The sequence below is a fragment of the Mixophyes fleayi genome, chromosome 1, assembly GCF_038048845.1.
Source record: "Mixophyes fleayi isolate aMixFle1 chromosome 1, aMixFle1.hap1, whole genome shotgun sequence".
Classification (NCBI taxonomy): Eukaryota; Metazoa; Chordata; class Amphibia; order Anura; family Limnodynastidae; genus Mixophyes; species Mixophyes fleayi.
The window spans coordinates 369,880,354-369,897,879 of record NC_134402.1 but is presented as its reverse complement, the minus strand read 5'-3'; the positions used below and the strand labels follow the sequence as shown (position 1 = coordinate 369,897,879).

General features: G+C 38.1%; 1 protein-coding gene across 1 annotated transcript in view; it reads left to right on the top strand.

Moving 5' to 3' along the window:
* Positions 1-17,526, top strand: part of CCDC192 (coiled-coil domain containing 192) — a 116,250-nt gene that overhangs the window by 18,304 nt on the left and 80,420 nt on the right. Inside the window, exon 3 of the mRNA XM_075192967.1 lies at positions 16,647-17,513. Within this exon, the coding sequence (XP_075049068.1) occupies positions 16,647-17,513 (867 nt within the window). The remainder of the gene's footprint in view (positions 1-16,646; positions 17,514-17,526) is intronic.

Sequence of the window (17,526 nt, the reverse complement as noted above, 5' to 3'; positions counted from 1 at the left end):
TACATGGACGTCGTTAGAATATTGTGTGAATGCTGGTTCTTACATGGACGTCGTTAGAATATTGTGTGAATGCTGGTTCTTACATGGACATCGTTAGAATATTGTGTGAATGGTGGTTCTTACATGGACTACGTTAGAATATTGTGTGAATGCTGGTTCTTACATGGACGTCGTTAGAATATTATGTGAATGCTGGTTCTTACATGCATGTCGTTAGAATAATGTGTGAATGCTGGTTCTTACATGGACGTCATAAGAATATTGTGTTAATGCTGGTTCTTACATGGACTACGTTAGAATATTGTGTGAATGCTGGTTTTTACATGGACTACGTTAGAATATTGTGTGAATGCTGGTTCTTACATGTATGTCGTTAGAATATTGTGTGAATGCTGGTTCTTACATGGACGTCGTTAGAATGTTGTGTGAATGCTGGTTCTTACATGGACGTCGTTAGAATATTGTGTGAATGCTGGTTCTTACATGGACGTCGTTAGAATGTTGTGTGAATGCTGGTTCTTACATGGACGTCGTTAGAATATTGTGTGAATGCTGGTTCTTACACGGACGTCGTTAGAATATTGTGTGAATGCTGGTTCTTACACGGACGTCGTTAGAATATTGTGTGAATGCTGGTTCTTACATGGACTTTGATAGAATATTGTGTGAATGTTGGTTCTTAAATGGACGTCGTTAGAATATTGTGTGAATGCTGGTTCTTACACGGACGTCGTTAGAATATTGTGTGAATGCTGGTTCTTACATGGACGTCGTTAGAATATTGTGTGAATGCTGATTCTTACATGGACGTCGTTAGAATATTGTGTGAATGCTGGTTCTTACATGGACATCGTTAGAATATTGTGTGAATGGTGGTTCTTACATGGACTACGTTAGAATATTGTGTGAATGCTGGTTCTTACATGGACGTCGTAAGAATATTGTGTTAATGCTGGTTCTTACATGGACTACGTTAGAATATTGTGTGAATGCTGGTTCTTACATGGACGTCGTAAGAATATTGTGTTAATGCTGGTTCTTACATGGACTACGTTAGAATATTGTGTGAATGCTGGTTCTTACATGGACGTCGTTAGAATATTATGTGAATGCTGGTTCTTACATGCATGTCGTTAGAATAATGTGTGAATGCTGGTTCTTACATGGACGTCGTTAGAATATTGTGTGATGCTGGTTCTTACATGGACGTCGTTAGAATATTGTGTGAATGCTGGTTCTTACATGGACGTCGTTAGAATATTGTGTGAATGCTGGTTCTTACAATCATCCTATCACTATCACCATCTGAGCTAAACATGTTAGCAAGTTGAACTGGAAGTACAACTCAGGTCTTCCAGTCCCCCTGTGCATGCATAAAATGAAAAGCCGGTAACGTATGCACAGATTCACCCAAGAATGGATGGCGAAGCAGTGAGACTTTTCTTACAGTTGCCAACCAGTATCGCTGAGTATTAAACAGCTGCTCCTACTCCTGTAATATTTTATTCATAAATGCATTGATAAACGGATTTCTATTTCTGGGATAAGCGTTTATAGAAAATCTGTGTTATTGCTGTACAATAGTAAATAGAGTTCTTTAAGAGAGGGTCATGGTCAACATTTATAACACAGTACATTTTGTATATCTGCTAAAGTGTGTAAAAGCACAAGCGCTGTTTTAACATTAATGCTCATTCTATATTTATAGCAAATTTACAGACCTCACTATACTTCAGGACTAAAGTATATTAACCTTTATCAACTACGTCAGCAATCTTAATGTTGCCTCACAGTGTTTACTTTTATACATAATGCTTGTTTTACTGAGCAAGAAGAATCCTATGAAACATAAATTGTTTTCATTAGAAGTATTGTTTTAGTGTAATGTTCCTTGAGCGCTAATGTGTGTAGTTTGAAAGTTTATCTAGTCTCACTTTTTACCCAGTCATGTCACAATGTGAACAACAGAGATACAATGATTTGTCCAAGAACTTATTTGAAATACATTCTTCCAGTTTCAGTGATGGACAGAACCTAATGTATCAAGAACCATAGTGTATGCACTGAGATTTGGTGTGTGCACACAGTTTAAAATTAATCTAAGCACTTTCCCTGTGAGTGTAATCCATAGGTGTGCTGAACATAATCAAAATGAAAGATTATAACATCACATTGTGCTATATATTTATGGATTTTTATTCTTAGAACAGTATAGGAGGAGTTTGTCAATATTATCCCAGTACAAGCAAAGCAGAGTGTGAGAAATGTATGCACCTGTTAGAAAATAGTAGAATGTTATGAATAACTTATAAAGAAAAAAAAATAAATTGAATTGGTTGCCATTTTTAAGCATTTTAATTACATTTCATTTTTCCACCAGAAATGTTATTAGGGGGTCTATTTATCTTTGGGAGATAACTTCTTTCCTCTGCAAAAATGAGTGTTTTCCCTTAAGTTAGGTCTTCTCCAAATACACCAAATTGACCAGTCAATGTGATTAATATATTGAAAACATTAATTATGTTCTTTACCACATAATATTCTTTATTAACCGCAAGAAAACTGTAACTATATAAGTTTCTAACTTTAGAAAACTATAATTTTAAGAAATAGATAAATCTTATTTTCATGTTATTTGATAGATAATTTTTGGATTATGTATTAATCACATCGTAACCGATATTCATGTACAGAAATTGGTGGCCACTTTCATCCAATGGTTACACTTCAACAAAATGCACCTGGTTTATAATTAGTCATCACCAGCGCATACTTACACCTGCCCTATTGCAGATGCCAAACATACACCCCCTAACAGGCATATATGCGTGTATTTGCAGATCTGCATGAGCCGCATTTGCGTGAACTTTAGTGTACTCGACTTGAATTTGCCTGCAACTTTCCTTCTCTGTTCCGTCTCTCCAGATGCAGGTGGGAGTTAGTGCCAGAAATCTGCAAGTTAGCAGCACATGCATGTGCCCCCTTTTTGGGCTTGGGCAGAGCAAGGTACGCCCATCACATATTATCCAGTTGTGCGCTGAGGGCATACTAGCCTAGAGTGGCTGGAACCCTTAATCAAGCCCTGTCTGTGTATATGATTACTGGTCCTTACATTCAATTGTGTCCAACAATAATGCCTGTCTACTATGCGTCCTTCCTGTAAATGCCAAAAACCAGACTGATGATTATACTCACTGGTACTCACTGGTACTCTGATGCTCCCAGGAGCATCCAGTGTTAGGTGTTTACCTTTTAGGGTACATAAGCAGACAAATGGAGGAAAGAGGTGGGACAAGGGGAGAATATTGTGAAATATATAAAGATTAGCAATGGAAAATAATGCAAAAAAAAAAACGAACAACAAAAATTGTGTTGTGTCACAGCAGCTCTTTTTACTCTGTGGTTAAAAATTGTAAGTGCAACAAAGGTTCTGTCTGGAGCATTTTGAGGAGGTGTAGAAAGTGCCCTGTTGCAGATAGGATCGATAGCTGCAAAAACAAAAGAACCAAGGGCTGAACTGAAGGCAGAAGAAATGACTGACATAGTTGTAGATGGTATCAGATCTTTTAGAGTGACTTGTGGTTTTACAATATGTATAAAGAATTGCAATAAGACATGAGTGAAGTGTAAGAGATAAACAAGGTTTATGGTGACCTAATTCTGCCAAAATTATATTCTAATACACTTTAATATCATAATACACTCTTTGATTTTAGGTCTAGTTCATGTAAACAGTATTGGTAAGAATTTAGTGCACATTTACTTAGAACTAGTGCACTATGCATTGAAGAAGAAATTCTATTTTTGAAGAAGCACATTCTTTTATTAAATAAACTTTTGCACATTTATGTAAGTACATTGTTTTTCCAAAGTACTAATCTTTTAATTATTGCAATCTTTCATGATGACATTATGTTTAGATGAAGACATGCTTCACGGGAAATTATATGGAGACGTGTGAAAATAGAACTAGATGAGAACATAGCAAATGGATCTCTAAACCTTCCCCTTAATTGCCTTGGCTGCCCCCATCTCGCTCCCCTTCGATCTATACCAAATACCTCTGCTAGACTTATCTTCCTCTAGCGCCACTGTACATGTGCCTAGCTTTACACTGGATCCCCTTCCTGAACAGAATCCTCTTCAAACTCCTCACCCTCACCCACTCCATTGCTCCCTACATCTCCAATCTCCTCTCTTTACACACACTCTCACGTCCTCAGTGCTCAGGCTATGACCGTCACCTTTCCTCCCCTCTGATCACCACATCTCAGATGTTTGTAATCTGTACAGCGCTGCGGACATCTTGTGGTGCCCTATATATGAGGGCTAATAATAACACCTCTGTCCTGTTCCTGCCTACATTCTTCACTTTGCTTGGTCAGGTGCCTTCACTGCTTGTCAAGTGAACCCCAGCAGACTGCACCTATTTGTTTCTGCTCCATCTCCTTTCTAGTCTAATCTCTTCATCAATGGAGACTATGGAGAAGTTGGATTATCATTGGTTTTGTGCAGCAGTGTAATGAACAGGGGCCATTTGTCCTTTCCTATCACTCTTTATGACTCTCTGACCTCAGGAGGGGTGTGTAGGAAGGAGTGCTATAAGTGCAGAAGCTAGTTCTATTTATTAAAGGAGGAGGGACATTTTATGGTTCTGTTTCTCTAGAATATATGCAACTAGCCACCAGGGTCAAATAAGCATGCATAAAGCAGCACCGTGGCTAAGTGGTTAGCACTTCTGCCTCACAGCACTGGGGTCATCAGTTCAATTCCCGACCATGGCCTTGTCTGTGTGGAGTTTGTATGTTCTCCTCGTGTTTGCGTGGATTTCCTCCGGGTCCTCCGGTTTCCTCCCACACTCCAAAAACATACTGGTAGGTTAATTGGCTGCTATCAGAATTGACCGTAGGCTCTCTTTGTGTGTGTGTATATTAGGGAATTTAGATCTGTGAGCTCCAATGGGGCAGGGACTGATGTGAATGAGTACTCTATGCAGCGCTGCAGAATCAATGGCGCTATATAAATTAATGGTGATGATGGTGATGATGATAGGAACACCTTACACTGTTGTTCTCTTCAAAATCTTACTAGCTAGCCAATGCTGGCTAGTTCAGGGGTTAATCTGTTCATCACTATGGACTACATTGATGTCCTATAAAGTGGGTGGGGTAGGTGTTTCCGAAGAGGAGAAGTGCGACATTACTTACACCAACAGTAATTTGCTGGCATCTATGAAATACAGACTTACCATGGATTGGGTACGGTTTAAATATGCCCAAAATCCGACAAAGAGGATGTCTACAAAAAATTCTGATTTTACAAAAAAACAATTGCAATCCATTCAGACTTACCTCCAAACCGACCCTGCAGATTTCCGATCGCACCATCATGTTGACAGCTGCTGATACGAATACACAGGTGTCCGGCAGTACAATTTCATGTCACTGCGACCTCCATCAATGTTAATTTAAAGCAGCAATGTTGGCATCACACTTAACCTGCGGGGTCCCAACATTGTTCACCCATATCACATAAACAATACTAATCTGCATGTCGATCTCGATATAAAAGTATGAAAGAAATGATTTCATGAACAGTATTCACTGCACATATATGCCCAGTTCTTATTTCTTATACAGAAATGTCCACAGTTCATATGTATATTCAGATTATCTATTTGCTATCTTCTACTTTATTTATTTTTGGAGACACAATTTCACATTTTTCCCAAATATGAAAAAAGAGCAAACACATGTGAAAAAAACAATGTTGCAGTATGTTCAAATAGATGGCTTATGGTAAGAAGAGGCAGTGGGGAAGGACAAGAATAAGTGCAAACCTATCTGTATAGCAGTGGTTAGACATGGCAAAAGGTTAGTAAACAACTAAAAGAAGTATATGTGTGTTGTGACAGATTAAAGCAGGAGATTTATAATAATAATTGTTAGAGCGTGAATGGATGACACTTTTATGAGAAGTTGCATTCAGGATCAAACAGCAGTGATTTTTTGTACATAGGTGTAAGAGAAATAATATAGAGTTGTCAGGATGGTAAGTTAAGTATAAGAACGTAATATATTTGCAAAATAAGGTTGGTTTTTTTTGTTACTCTCCTTAAAATTAGTTTTTCTGAGTTCATTAGGGGATACTGTGACTTTAATCATTAATACTATTCAGTGTGTAGTACCTCCCTTATATTGTCCCTCCCATTTGGAGCTAACCTCGGTTTTATAACAAAGCCCAACAAACAAAGAGGGCCTAACAACAGAAATACCTGAATGTAGTACATGCAATCAGTCAGAACAAAGGAAGGGTACGTAGTAGACCTCAATAGATGCAGAGAAACATATTTTACACTGAGTAAAAAATTATATTTTCTCTTTCCTGCCATTGGGGGACAAGGGGACCATGGGGATATCCCAAAGGATGGGATTGCAACCTGTAAAATTTAGAAAAGGTGTGGACAGACGACCGCGCAGCTGCCTGGCACAACTGTTCGGCCGAAGCGCCACAATGCGCCGTCCTTGGCGCTTCCACCATCCTTGTTGAATGAGCCTTCAAACCAGCCGGCGCTGGTCTAGTCACATCATATCTTTCATTATTGTCATGTAATCAACTGAGAGGGCCGAAACCTGCAACGTCAAAAAAAGAGACAGAGGCCCTTGTCAACCCCTCCCTGTAAGAAGGATTACAAGCGGAAAAGACAAAATCACAAAGTGTGAAAATTGTGACTCTCACACCACCGTTCTGCTTAAGTAATCTAAAGGATGAATCAGCTGATATTACTGGAACATGGTGCTCTGCCCAGGACATGATCCGTGTTGTCTCCTGCATGGCCAAGGTGATGTGTATTTCCCCCTGATGATTAATTTACTTTGTACATGGTCCCCTTCTCGGCACCCCTGCCAACAACGCACTATTAGTGATCATGATTAAGAGCATCCGTGAGATGGGAGGAACATGAAGTGATCAGAAGTTGCTTCATGAACACAAAGACAGAGCGGTCTCTAAGATAATGCTCCATGACATTGTTTTGTGTTATGCTGCAGGAGGCACTTTTTAGGTTGTCTTAAACTCCCATGAGGTAATAGCTGGGTTTTCCCTGATGTAGGGAAAGACTCTGAATCTTTTAAGTTCCAGAGCAACTCTTCTGTAGCTCTGCTTGTGCTATATACCCTGTGTCAATGATATAGGGCACACTTGCCTACTCTCCCAGAATGTCTGGAAGACTCCCAAATTTCAGATAAGTCTCATGGACGCCTCGGAGAGCAGACTATCCTTCCAAAACCAGCCCACTTCCTATTGAAGTGGGTCACCATCTTGCATCCTTCCTCCCTCCCTTCTGATTTGGCTGGGGAGGGCCTTTAATGACTCAATTGAGTGCAAATTGCACCATCATTGCTCAACCCCTTCTGTAAGTTGGTACAGATTGTGTTGTTGCAGGATGGAAACCGGGATGACGCAAATCAAGTTGTCACACCACCCTAACTTGTCCCTTAGATGTCCAAAATGTAGGCAAGAATGATATAAGGAATATAAAACTAATTCATGTGCATTGTTTACATGCAGTACTACCTATGCATTTTGTATTTTCTATTTTTACATGATATTATTTGGCATTAGTGACTGCCATTTACTTTTGCCCTTTTTTTAAGCATTTCAAACATGCAAACATTTTAGCACGAATAGTCCTGGATTGGCAATTCTGGCATTTGCCTAAGAATACTAATAACATGTTCACAGGTAAACTGGCTGTTCGGCCTTAGAGAGCTGCTTAGCCCTGTTTCAATAATAAAAAAAAATTGTTGTACATCATACCCACTGTATGCTTTGCCCTTCTCTCCTACTTAAGGAATACTTGCACCATTAGATAGCGTTACCCAATGAATGATGACTTTGGGTACAAACATGAATGTGGGCGTCTATGCTTTGTATGCCAGGGCTGCATTGTAGTCAAAATCTGATGCTGAGCATAAATATACTCATTGCGTTTATGTACATGTTTTACATGCATTTACAAACTTGTTCGGTCTACTTTTATAAATATGTCTATGTTATTTTGCTTAAGTCAAGACATATTTAAAATGAGGAAATAGTGTACTTCCATTGAGACGAATGTACGTTTTGAACTGCTTTGACATGTGTCAGACACACTGAAAAAAACCCAGAAGCTTAAAAAAAAAGAAAAAAGCACTGCAGCACAATGCAAGTTAAATGCACATATAAACATGATTTAGTACAGTGAGTTTTATTTTCACATCCATTTATATGCACTTATAAATGCATCATAAATGTAGAATGTCTATTGTAGTACCTTATAATGTATTGCTAAATTAAGTAACTGTATTCCTACCATCTACGAAACTTGTTCAGTTTTTAAGGTTGAAGTTGTTGGTTTGTAAAGATAACAATCTAAACAAATGTTTGAATACAAATACTTTCATACTTTACATAACATATATTTCTTTAGAGGCTAAAGATATGTAAAATGTGACAGGCGTCTGGTAGAATGCCCGATAATGGCTCTGATGCAAATATCCAATAGAATAAAGGCTACCGTATTTTTAATGAAATATCATTGCAAAGATGACCTTTCATTAGCGCAAAACACCCCTGTTATCCTGCTTTAAATGCCAAATGCAGTATAATTATAGAAACACTATGGGGTAAATGTATCAAACTTTCTAATAAGGAAAATTAGAGTTATTGAGTTATTATACTCGTTGCAACCAATCAGATTCTAGCTACCATTCTCTAGAACAGTGGTGGCTAACCTGTGACACTCCAGATGTAGTCTCACAACACCTGGAGTGTCACAGGTTAGCCAACACTGCTCTAGAATGTACCAGATAAATGATAGTTAGAATCTGATTGGTTGCTACGGACAATACCTCCACTTTTCCTTTTTAGAAGATTTTATACATTCACCCCTAAGTCTCTGACTTAAGTTGGACATAATCCCATTAATGCCAAATAAAAATGTAAGTTGCATAAAATTTTTCACACTGCGTATATGCAAAACTTGAGTCTATATTTGGAGTTGAGCATATTTTCTACGTATGACTTCTTGACCTTGTAGAGGCTAGTCAGCCACGCCCCTTAGGGATACATCCGATTTTGGCCTACAAGTATTTTTAAGATAAACATTTTAGGGGGCTTATCATTGTGTGTCTCATAGATGTAATACAAATTGATGATGAAGATGCCAGATGCATCTACAAGGTAATTTTAAAAGTGTCTTGTATCGTTGGATCAAATAAAAATACAGTCAAACTTTTTTTTTTTTGTAAGCAAAGCTCATAATTTTGTTGTACCTCTAAATCAGACTATAAATTTAGTTATCTATGTGCATATGGAGTGTGAATTCTAGGGATATTTAGTTATAATTTTCCAGAAGGACTGTTCTGAGAAAACAGTTCAGGTGAGAGCTGTTAGTGTATTAGTGCTCAAATAAACTAAAGTACAGCCTGAAAAGAATGTGCACTAGGGTGGAATACGTTAGGAGGGGGAAAATAATAATTGTTATAGATAAGTGTTTGTCTCCAGACGGTGTTTTATACACATGTGACAAAAGATTATTTTCCTTATGGGTTTAAATATAATTAGGAGAAGGATATTAGAACAATGACATATTGTGTTAACATTACAATAATGGTACCAATGAAGTACATAGGGAATTTGATGTAGGAATTATAAAGCCTGACCTTGGCAAGCTAATTACTTAACATTGCAGAGTACAAACTAAGCTTCTGTTTCCTTCAAAATTGCCCCACCCTCATTTCTACGAACTCAATATGTTTTAAACCAGAAAAGCAGCATGCTTTGTTATTTTTATATTTGTTCCTAAAATAACATTAACAAATATGATTAAACTATTTGACAGGACATGAGATATCTGATATGTTCCATGGATAAACAGTTCTGAGGAATACTTATTTACAACAGATACACATTCAGGACCTCATTTAGAGTCGGACGCAAAGTCTGTTTTAGGCGCAAGTGTCCAAGATGCAGGCGGATTTGGTGCTTTCTGCACATGCATGATAGTGTTTTTTTGTTGGATGCGCCTAAAACGGACTTTGCATCCGACTCTAAATGAGGCCCTTAGTGCAGTATTTACTAATTGCTTTTTTGTATTAAATACATGTCTAAATGCAAGAAAGATTGCAATGTACACATTACTAAATTGTTTAAATTAATTTCACACAACAAGGATTCTACATTGAAAAGCTATTTCCAGTAGATTATTGTAAATAACTTCTACCATGGTAAAATTATATTTTAAAACGAAAATAATTGATGGTCACTTATGCTCTTAACTCGGTAATTAATGGACGTGAGCGTAGGTAGGTCAGCTTTTTTCCAGCTGTCAGCCACTAGACTTTTAGTCGCAGGTTTCCAATGAGTTTAGCTGTATGATTGTGAAAACCCAGATTCACATAATTGAGAGGGAGGAAGTTGCAGTGATTGTCCTGATGACATGATGAACTTATTGCCAAAATGGGATTATTTTATAGGATATAATGCCCTCTGCAATTTCTTCAGCGGAATTTTGATAAATTTCGGATGGATCACAGATATCTGCATGAGGACAAGGTAATATCTGTATAAAATCTTATAGGATTTCTCCTTTATTAAAACATATATTGACATTTTAGCTACATTTTCTCTGCTTTAGATCCATTAATTAATCTCAAGGGTCTCCCTTATATCCTCCACGGACTTGAGTTCATAATTGAAACTCTTTTAACTGTTGGTTGTGAAGAAGCAAATGATAAAATGTTGAGAACCTTTGAAAACAATTTATAAAGACGGAGGGACTCTAATTTGGAGAGTTGGGCCAGGACCCATTTTGTATCTACTGATGTAAATAGTGCTTAATCTGTACATACAGAAAAAAGCTGCTGTTGTGGATCTGAAACTGTGTTTGAATGTCAGTGAACTCATAACATAGTAACATAGTAACATAGTTGATGAGGTTGAAAAAAGACACCAGTCCATCAAGTTCAACCTATTTTGGATCTCCTGCGATCCTGCACTTATATTTGAAATTAATCCAGAGTAGGCAACCGCCCATCTGTTTCAATTTTGAAAATCCCCCCAGACTCAATATTGCAATCCAATTTTTACCCTATATCCACTACTATCCTTTATTTTAAATTAACGGTCGTATCCCTGGATACACCTTTCCGCTAAAAATTTGTCTAACCCTTTCTTAAACATATCTATTGAATCTGCCATCACAACCTTCCCTGGCAATGAATTCCATATCTTGACTGCCCTTACTGTAAAGAACCCCTTCCTTTGCTGGTTGTGAAATTTCCTCTCCTCTAACCTTAGGGGATGACCACGTGTCCTGTGTATGGTCCTTGGGGTAAAAAGTTCCCATGAAAGCTCTCTGTATTGACCCCTAATGTATTTGTACATAGTAATCATATCTCCCCTTAGGCGCCTCTTTTCTAAAGTAAACATGCCTAAACTGGCTAACCTTTCCTCATAACTTAATGACTCCATACCCTTTATCAATTTTGTCGCCCTTCTCTGAACCCTTTCTAGTTCCAAATTATCTTTTTTATAGAGTGGTGCCCAGAACTGTACTGCATATTCAAGATGAGGTCTTACCAATGATTTATACAGTGGCAAAATTACACTGTCTTCCCTTGCATCTATGCCCCTTTTTATGCATGCCAATACTTTGTTTGCCCTTGCAGCTGCTGCTTGACATTGAGCACTATTGCTAAGTCTACTGTCTACGAGCACTCCCAAATCCTTTTCCATTATAGATTCTCCCAAATTAATTCCATTTAATTTATAGATTGCATTCTTGTTTTTGATCCCTGAATGCATAACCTTACATTTATCTGTGTTAAACCTCATATTCCATTTAGCCGTCCAATCCTCCAGTTTATTTAAGTCCCTCTGTAGAGAAGCTACATCTTGCTCTGATTTTATTACCTTACAGAGTTTAGTGTCATCTGCAAAAATAGAAACTTTACTCTCTAAACCATCACCAAGGTCATTAATAAATATATTAAAAAGGAGTGGTCCCAGCACGGAACCTTGAGGAACTCCACTTAAGACCTTTGACCAATTAGAAAATGTTTCATTTATCACAACTCTCTGTTCCCTATTCTCTAACCAGTTTTCGATCCAAGTACAAATTTTGATTTCTAGACCCAGTTCCCTTATTTTGTAAACCAACCTCTTGTGTGGCACTGTATCAAAGGCCTTTGCAAAATCTAAGTAGACCACATCTACTGTCCTGCCCTGGTCTAAGTTCCCACTAACTTCCTCGTAGAAACTAATTAGATTAGTTTGACATGACCTATCCCTCACAAATCCATGTTGATTCCCACTAATAATTTTATTGCGTACCAAGTAATCCTGAATACTGTCCCTTAAAATACCTCAGAAGCATATAAAGGGTAGAATTCCACCTTGTTATTACCTCTTGCTTCAGATGATGGCAGGGCAAATTGTATTCTTCTTGTAGCAGCTGCAATTTCGTACATGCTGTTGCAAAATGCCTAAAATGTACCAAAATATTTCGGAACACAGACAGCATCTCCTGCATGTCACTGTCCATTTCTAAAAAGGTCTGTACTACCAACTTGATTGTGTGAGCAAAACAGGGAATGTGATGGAATTCGACCGGCTCTCACAATATTGATTGTGTTACCAGAAATCAAATCACATATCCTGAGGAGAGTCCAAGCGGGATAAGCAATGTTGCAATGGCATCCCTTCGTTTTTCGAAAAGGTTGTCAGCGGTATGCCTCTTAGTGAAGCTGGTGATACACAGAGTAGCCTGCCTCTGAAAGATCTGACATGGTTTGTTAGATGCCGCTGCTGTTCCTGCTGCTGAAGGCAATTTACCAACCCAGTGGGCTGTCACATTCTTATAATCTTTACTTTGACCAGTTCCACTTGCTCACATATCTGTGGTTAAGTGTACAGTGGGTCGAATGGCATTTTGTAGCACAATAATTTTGTATTTTTGTAACCTCCTGGTACAGGTGAGGAATTGCTTGTCTACTAAAATGGTGTTGAGATGGAATTTGGTAATGGGGACACTGGACCTCAAATAACTTTCTAAAACCTGCTGCATAAATGGTGTATATTGGACACAGATCTAATACTAGTATAGTCGCCATGTCACCTGTGATCCGCTGTGCGACTGGATGACAGCTGTCATACTTGCTTCCTCTTGCAAAGGATTGTTTAAGTCATTTGTTGTTAACTACTAGTAGTTCTTCTTGGTTTGCTTCTGGGTTGAAGATCCACCCCCAGCAGCAGGATGAGTAGTTGCTGGCCTAACTCTCAAGATTTCTTCTGAGGAATCCTGGATAGGGGAGGAGTCATCTAGCCTTAGCAGCTTAGATGCAGGACTAACTCCGATCACTAGTGACGATTTTGATGATGATGAAGGGGTTGGTGTTGTAGATTGCAAGTGCTGGGATGTAGCTGAGAGAAGGGAGCTAGCTGATGCTGGACTGCTTGTTGGTATTTTTTTAGCGTAAGTTTCTGATTTTCCTAAGTACTTGCCATAAACTCTCTTCAAATGGCATAACATGGTCCCTACTTCTACTGACTGTGGCTTTACAAATGCTAAAAATAGCTAGACAACTGTTGTCAGGATTTGGGTATAAACAATTCCAAACATAAGAGGTGGCTTTTTGGTATTATGCCCAGGCATGACAATGGCCTTCTTCTTATCACTGGCAAAAACTGCTTCCACTAGTGCTGGACTTGCAACTGTAGAGTTCATTTACAGCACTGTTAGCTTAGCTGCCTTAAGCCCATTGTTAGCTTGTTTTGTGGGGGCCCCAACAAACCAAGTACTTCAGCCACAAAACTGGCACTCCTTGTCGCTGAAGTGCTTAGTTTGTTAAAGTGTGCATGTTCTTTTCATCATCCAACATAAGGATGGGTGGGAGGGACCAAGGACAATTCCATCTTGCACCACTTTTCTTTTCTGCCACTGCTGTGTTGCAATGTTTGTTGCTCTGTCGATTAGTAACCAGCCAGCTCCCTGCAGTCTTACAGTTCATTGGTTTGTTAAACTGTACCTGCTACCCCTCCTGTTTCTGTGTGAGTTTGGTAAACATTTTTGTTTATGGTTGTAAAGAAACAACTTTAATTCTAACATTTAAGTAAAATGTGTAAGCTTTAGCCGGAAATGACATTAAATGGTTACACACTACTGTAGTGAAGGTCAATCAAACAAATTACAAATAATTCTTAACAAATGGCAACAATGCCTCAAAAAACATTTTTTTTTTTCATGTTTGAGATCTGCAGGTTCTTCTTATGATGTCCCACAACACTTTTCATTATATTTAAAGGATAACTCCACCGTAAAGCAAAGCCATGATCTACCCCCCAAAAAAGATAACACTGACCCAAAGGGTGCCCTGTTTATTTTAAATGGCATAACTCAGATAAGGGACTCTTAGATTAATTTCCTTTTAAAGGTCAAATGTTCAAAAACTTTTGTTTATATAGAGCAAGATGCCGAGCTTTATTCCAAACTGCAAATGTAATGGTCAGCAAACTCCACATAAAAAGTAAAAACTGCATCATACTTAAAATAATTGCAGCAACATGTATTTCAGTAGCTGTAGAGCAGGACTTAACAAGAAACAACAGTTTTGCTCTCCTGAAATGTATTGTCATAATTAAAATACAGTAAAGTCTGTATGAAGTAGGGCCCATTTTAACAATCAAATGAATTGAGAAAATTGACCCCACTGTTCATTGACATATGTAAGTGTACATGTACTATAAAGCAAAATGCAGTATCCAAATAAATAAAAGGTTTTAGTTGCTCATTTGTCTGTGTAGAGAAACTCGTATAAAAATCCTAAACTGCAGACAGACAATGTCTTTTACTCCTACACATCACACTTATACATTAATTTTACGTATATAATTAAATAAAGACACGGACAGTTTCTTGAGGTGGCAAATTAATAGGTCACAGTTTATTTAAATCAACTGGTAAATTGGTGGTGGAGAAAGCACACTGCAGGACAGCTAATGACTGATGACTGAACCATAACATGAATATAATCCACTTAACCAAGGATGTAAACCCTACCTGATGGCCGGCACAAAATTTGACGTCAGAGTGACTACACCCCCTCTAGACTCACAATGACCTGCCCTCACAAAGCAGATCAAGCGATCCTCCTCACTAAAGGACCAAGAGCCACCTTTACCTTGAAGGGGACAGTGGCCTGCGGTCAATCAGCGATAGCGCCGTATGTATCAGATGCTGGTCGCAGTGCTTGGGATTTTCAAATTATTTCTGCAAAATTATAGTAACACACTTGAGAGCACAACATAACATTGGCTGAACAGTTAACATGGATGTTGCTTTCTTTGAGCCTAAAGGTAGTAAAGGCAATCGGGAAGTGATAGATGTGGTTCTCTATGGACACTTTGGTCCACCGAAAACGCTAGTTTATGGGCATCAGTTTGGCCCACCGAAAATGCTAGTTTATGGGCATACTGGCATGGTGCAGGCACTCTGATAACTCCAAAGACAATTCCATCTTGCACCACTTTTCCTTTTAGCTACCTCTGTGTGGCAATGTTTCATAGATGTGCTATAAACTTCTGTGTGCTTTGCAAAACTTAGCTTTCGCAAGCGACCCATTGGTGATGCAGATGAGTTAGCAAAACATTTTGAGATCTTTTTCCCAAACATTGTGACAACTCTGCTGTAAAATGAACTAAAAATTCCACGAGAAGGACTTTATGGGCAAATACATCAAAGTACAGAGACTTCTGTAATGGTAGATTTCAGCGGTGATGAATTAATATTGTGTGAGGATGATGTACACACTGATGAGGGTGAGGATGATGACACCAACATCTTGCCACTGTAGAGTTCATTAACAGCACTGTTGGGCTTAAGCCAGCTAAGCAATTGGTAGCTTGTTTTGTAGAGGCCCAAACAAACCAAGCACTTCAGCTTCAAAACTGGAACTCCTTGTCGCTGAAGTGCTTGGTTTTTTAAACTGTGCATGTCCTTTTTAAGATCCAACCTAAGGATGGGTGGGAGGGCCCAAGAACAATTCCATCTTGCACCACTTTTCTTTTTTTTCTGCCGCTGCTGTTTAGCAATGTTTCCTAGATGTGATAACTGCCGTGTGTTTGTGTCCTTGCCCTGTCGCTTAGCGTCCAGCCAGTTCGCTGCAGTCTTTGGCCAAAACTGTATGAAAATCATATTGTGACCTGTGAGGTGGTTAAAATTGACTGTAAATAGCTAAAATTAGTGTCATTGAGGTTAATAATAATATAGGGACAAAAAATGAGCAAAATTATGTGATTGTAGCATATTTTAGCATTTTTTAAGAAACATACAGATCCAAAACTACACAGGAGGGCGGTTTTGCAAAAATCCAAAACACAAAGTTAATACAGATCCAAAACCAAAACACAGGGGTCAGTGAACATCTCTAGTTATTTCATACAGTATATATCTTTATTATAGATGTGACATGCCCCTTCAAAAGTCATCGGACATGTCCAACCTTTATAGCAATACTACCTGAATTAATTTTAGCTTGATATTTAACTTTTGTATCATTAGCGAATAAGGAATAATTTCTAGGTTTTCTCTATTGTCATTTTTGCAGATGGAAATAAACCATTATAATTGTCAGCAAGGAATAGATTCAGAAAAAGTGCAGGACAACTATGTTCCTGGTATAAATTCGAAAAACAAAAAATACTTCCTTCAGGTAAAAAAATCATTAAAGACCAGCAAAGACTTTCTTCAAGGAAAAAATCCACATAAGACAAAGGAAGACCTTAGTAATAAAAATTCATATCAAACACAAGAAGACCTTCAGTGTAAAAGGGCCCAAATTATAAAGGAAGACCTTCTTTGGGGAAATGATACAGAAAATACACAGGGAAACCTTCAATGGAAAGTTCAAGAAAAGACTCAGAAACACCTTTTTCAGGAAAACAACCCAGAAGAGTCACACAAAGATCTTCCACGGGAAAATACAGAAATTTTACAGGAAGATCTTCAGGAACATATTCCAGAAATTATACAGGAAGATCTTTTAAAGGGAAAAGTTCCTGAAAATACACTGAAAACTCCAGAAATGATACATGTAAAAATGGACCTGGAAGATTTTCAGGATTTAGGTCTAGAAACCACACCGAAAAAACAGCTTATCAAGAAGTGTTCAGAATACACACAGGAAAACCATCTTCCAGAGAAAAGTTCAGAAAGTGCACAGGAAGGGAAAGGTCCAGAAAACATATATGACAATCAGGCTAAAGGTTTAGAAGATACTTGCAATGAGCCAAATAAAGAGAAATGTTTGGAAAATGCACATGATTCCAATACAAGTTCAGAAGAAAAGCATGAGGTTTATTTTCAGGGAAAGACTTTGGAAGACAATACAGGCAAGCATCGCACCATTGATATACAAGATACAGAAATCTCCTTGAAAAAAGCTGAGAATAAGATCAAAGGGCTGGAATACCAGGTATTAAAAAATA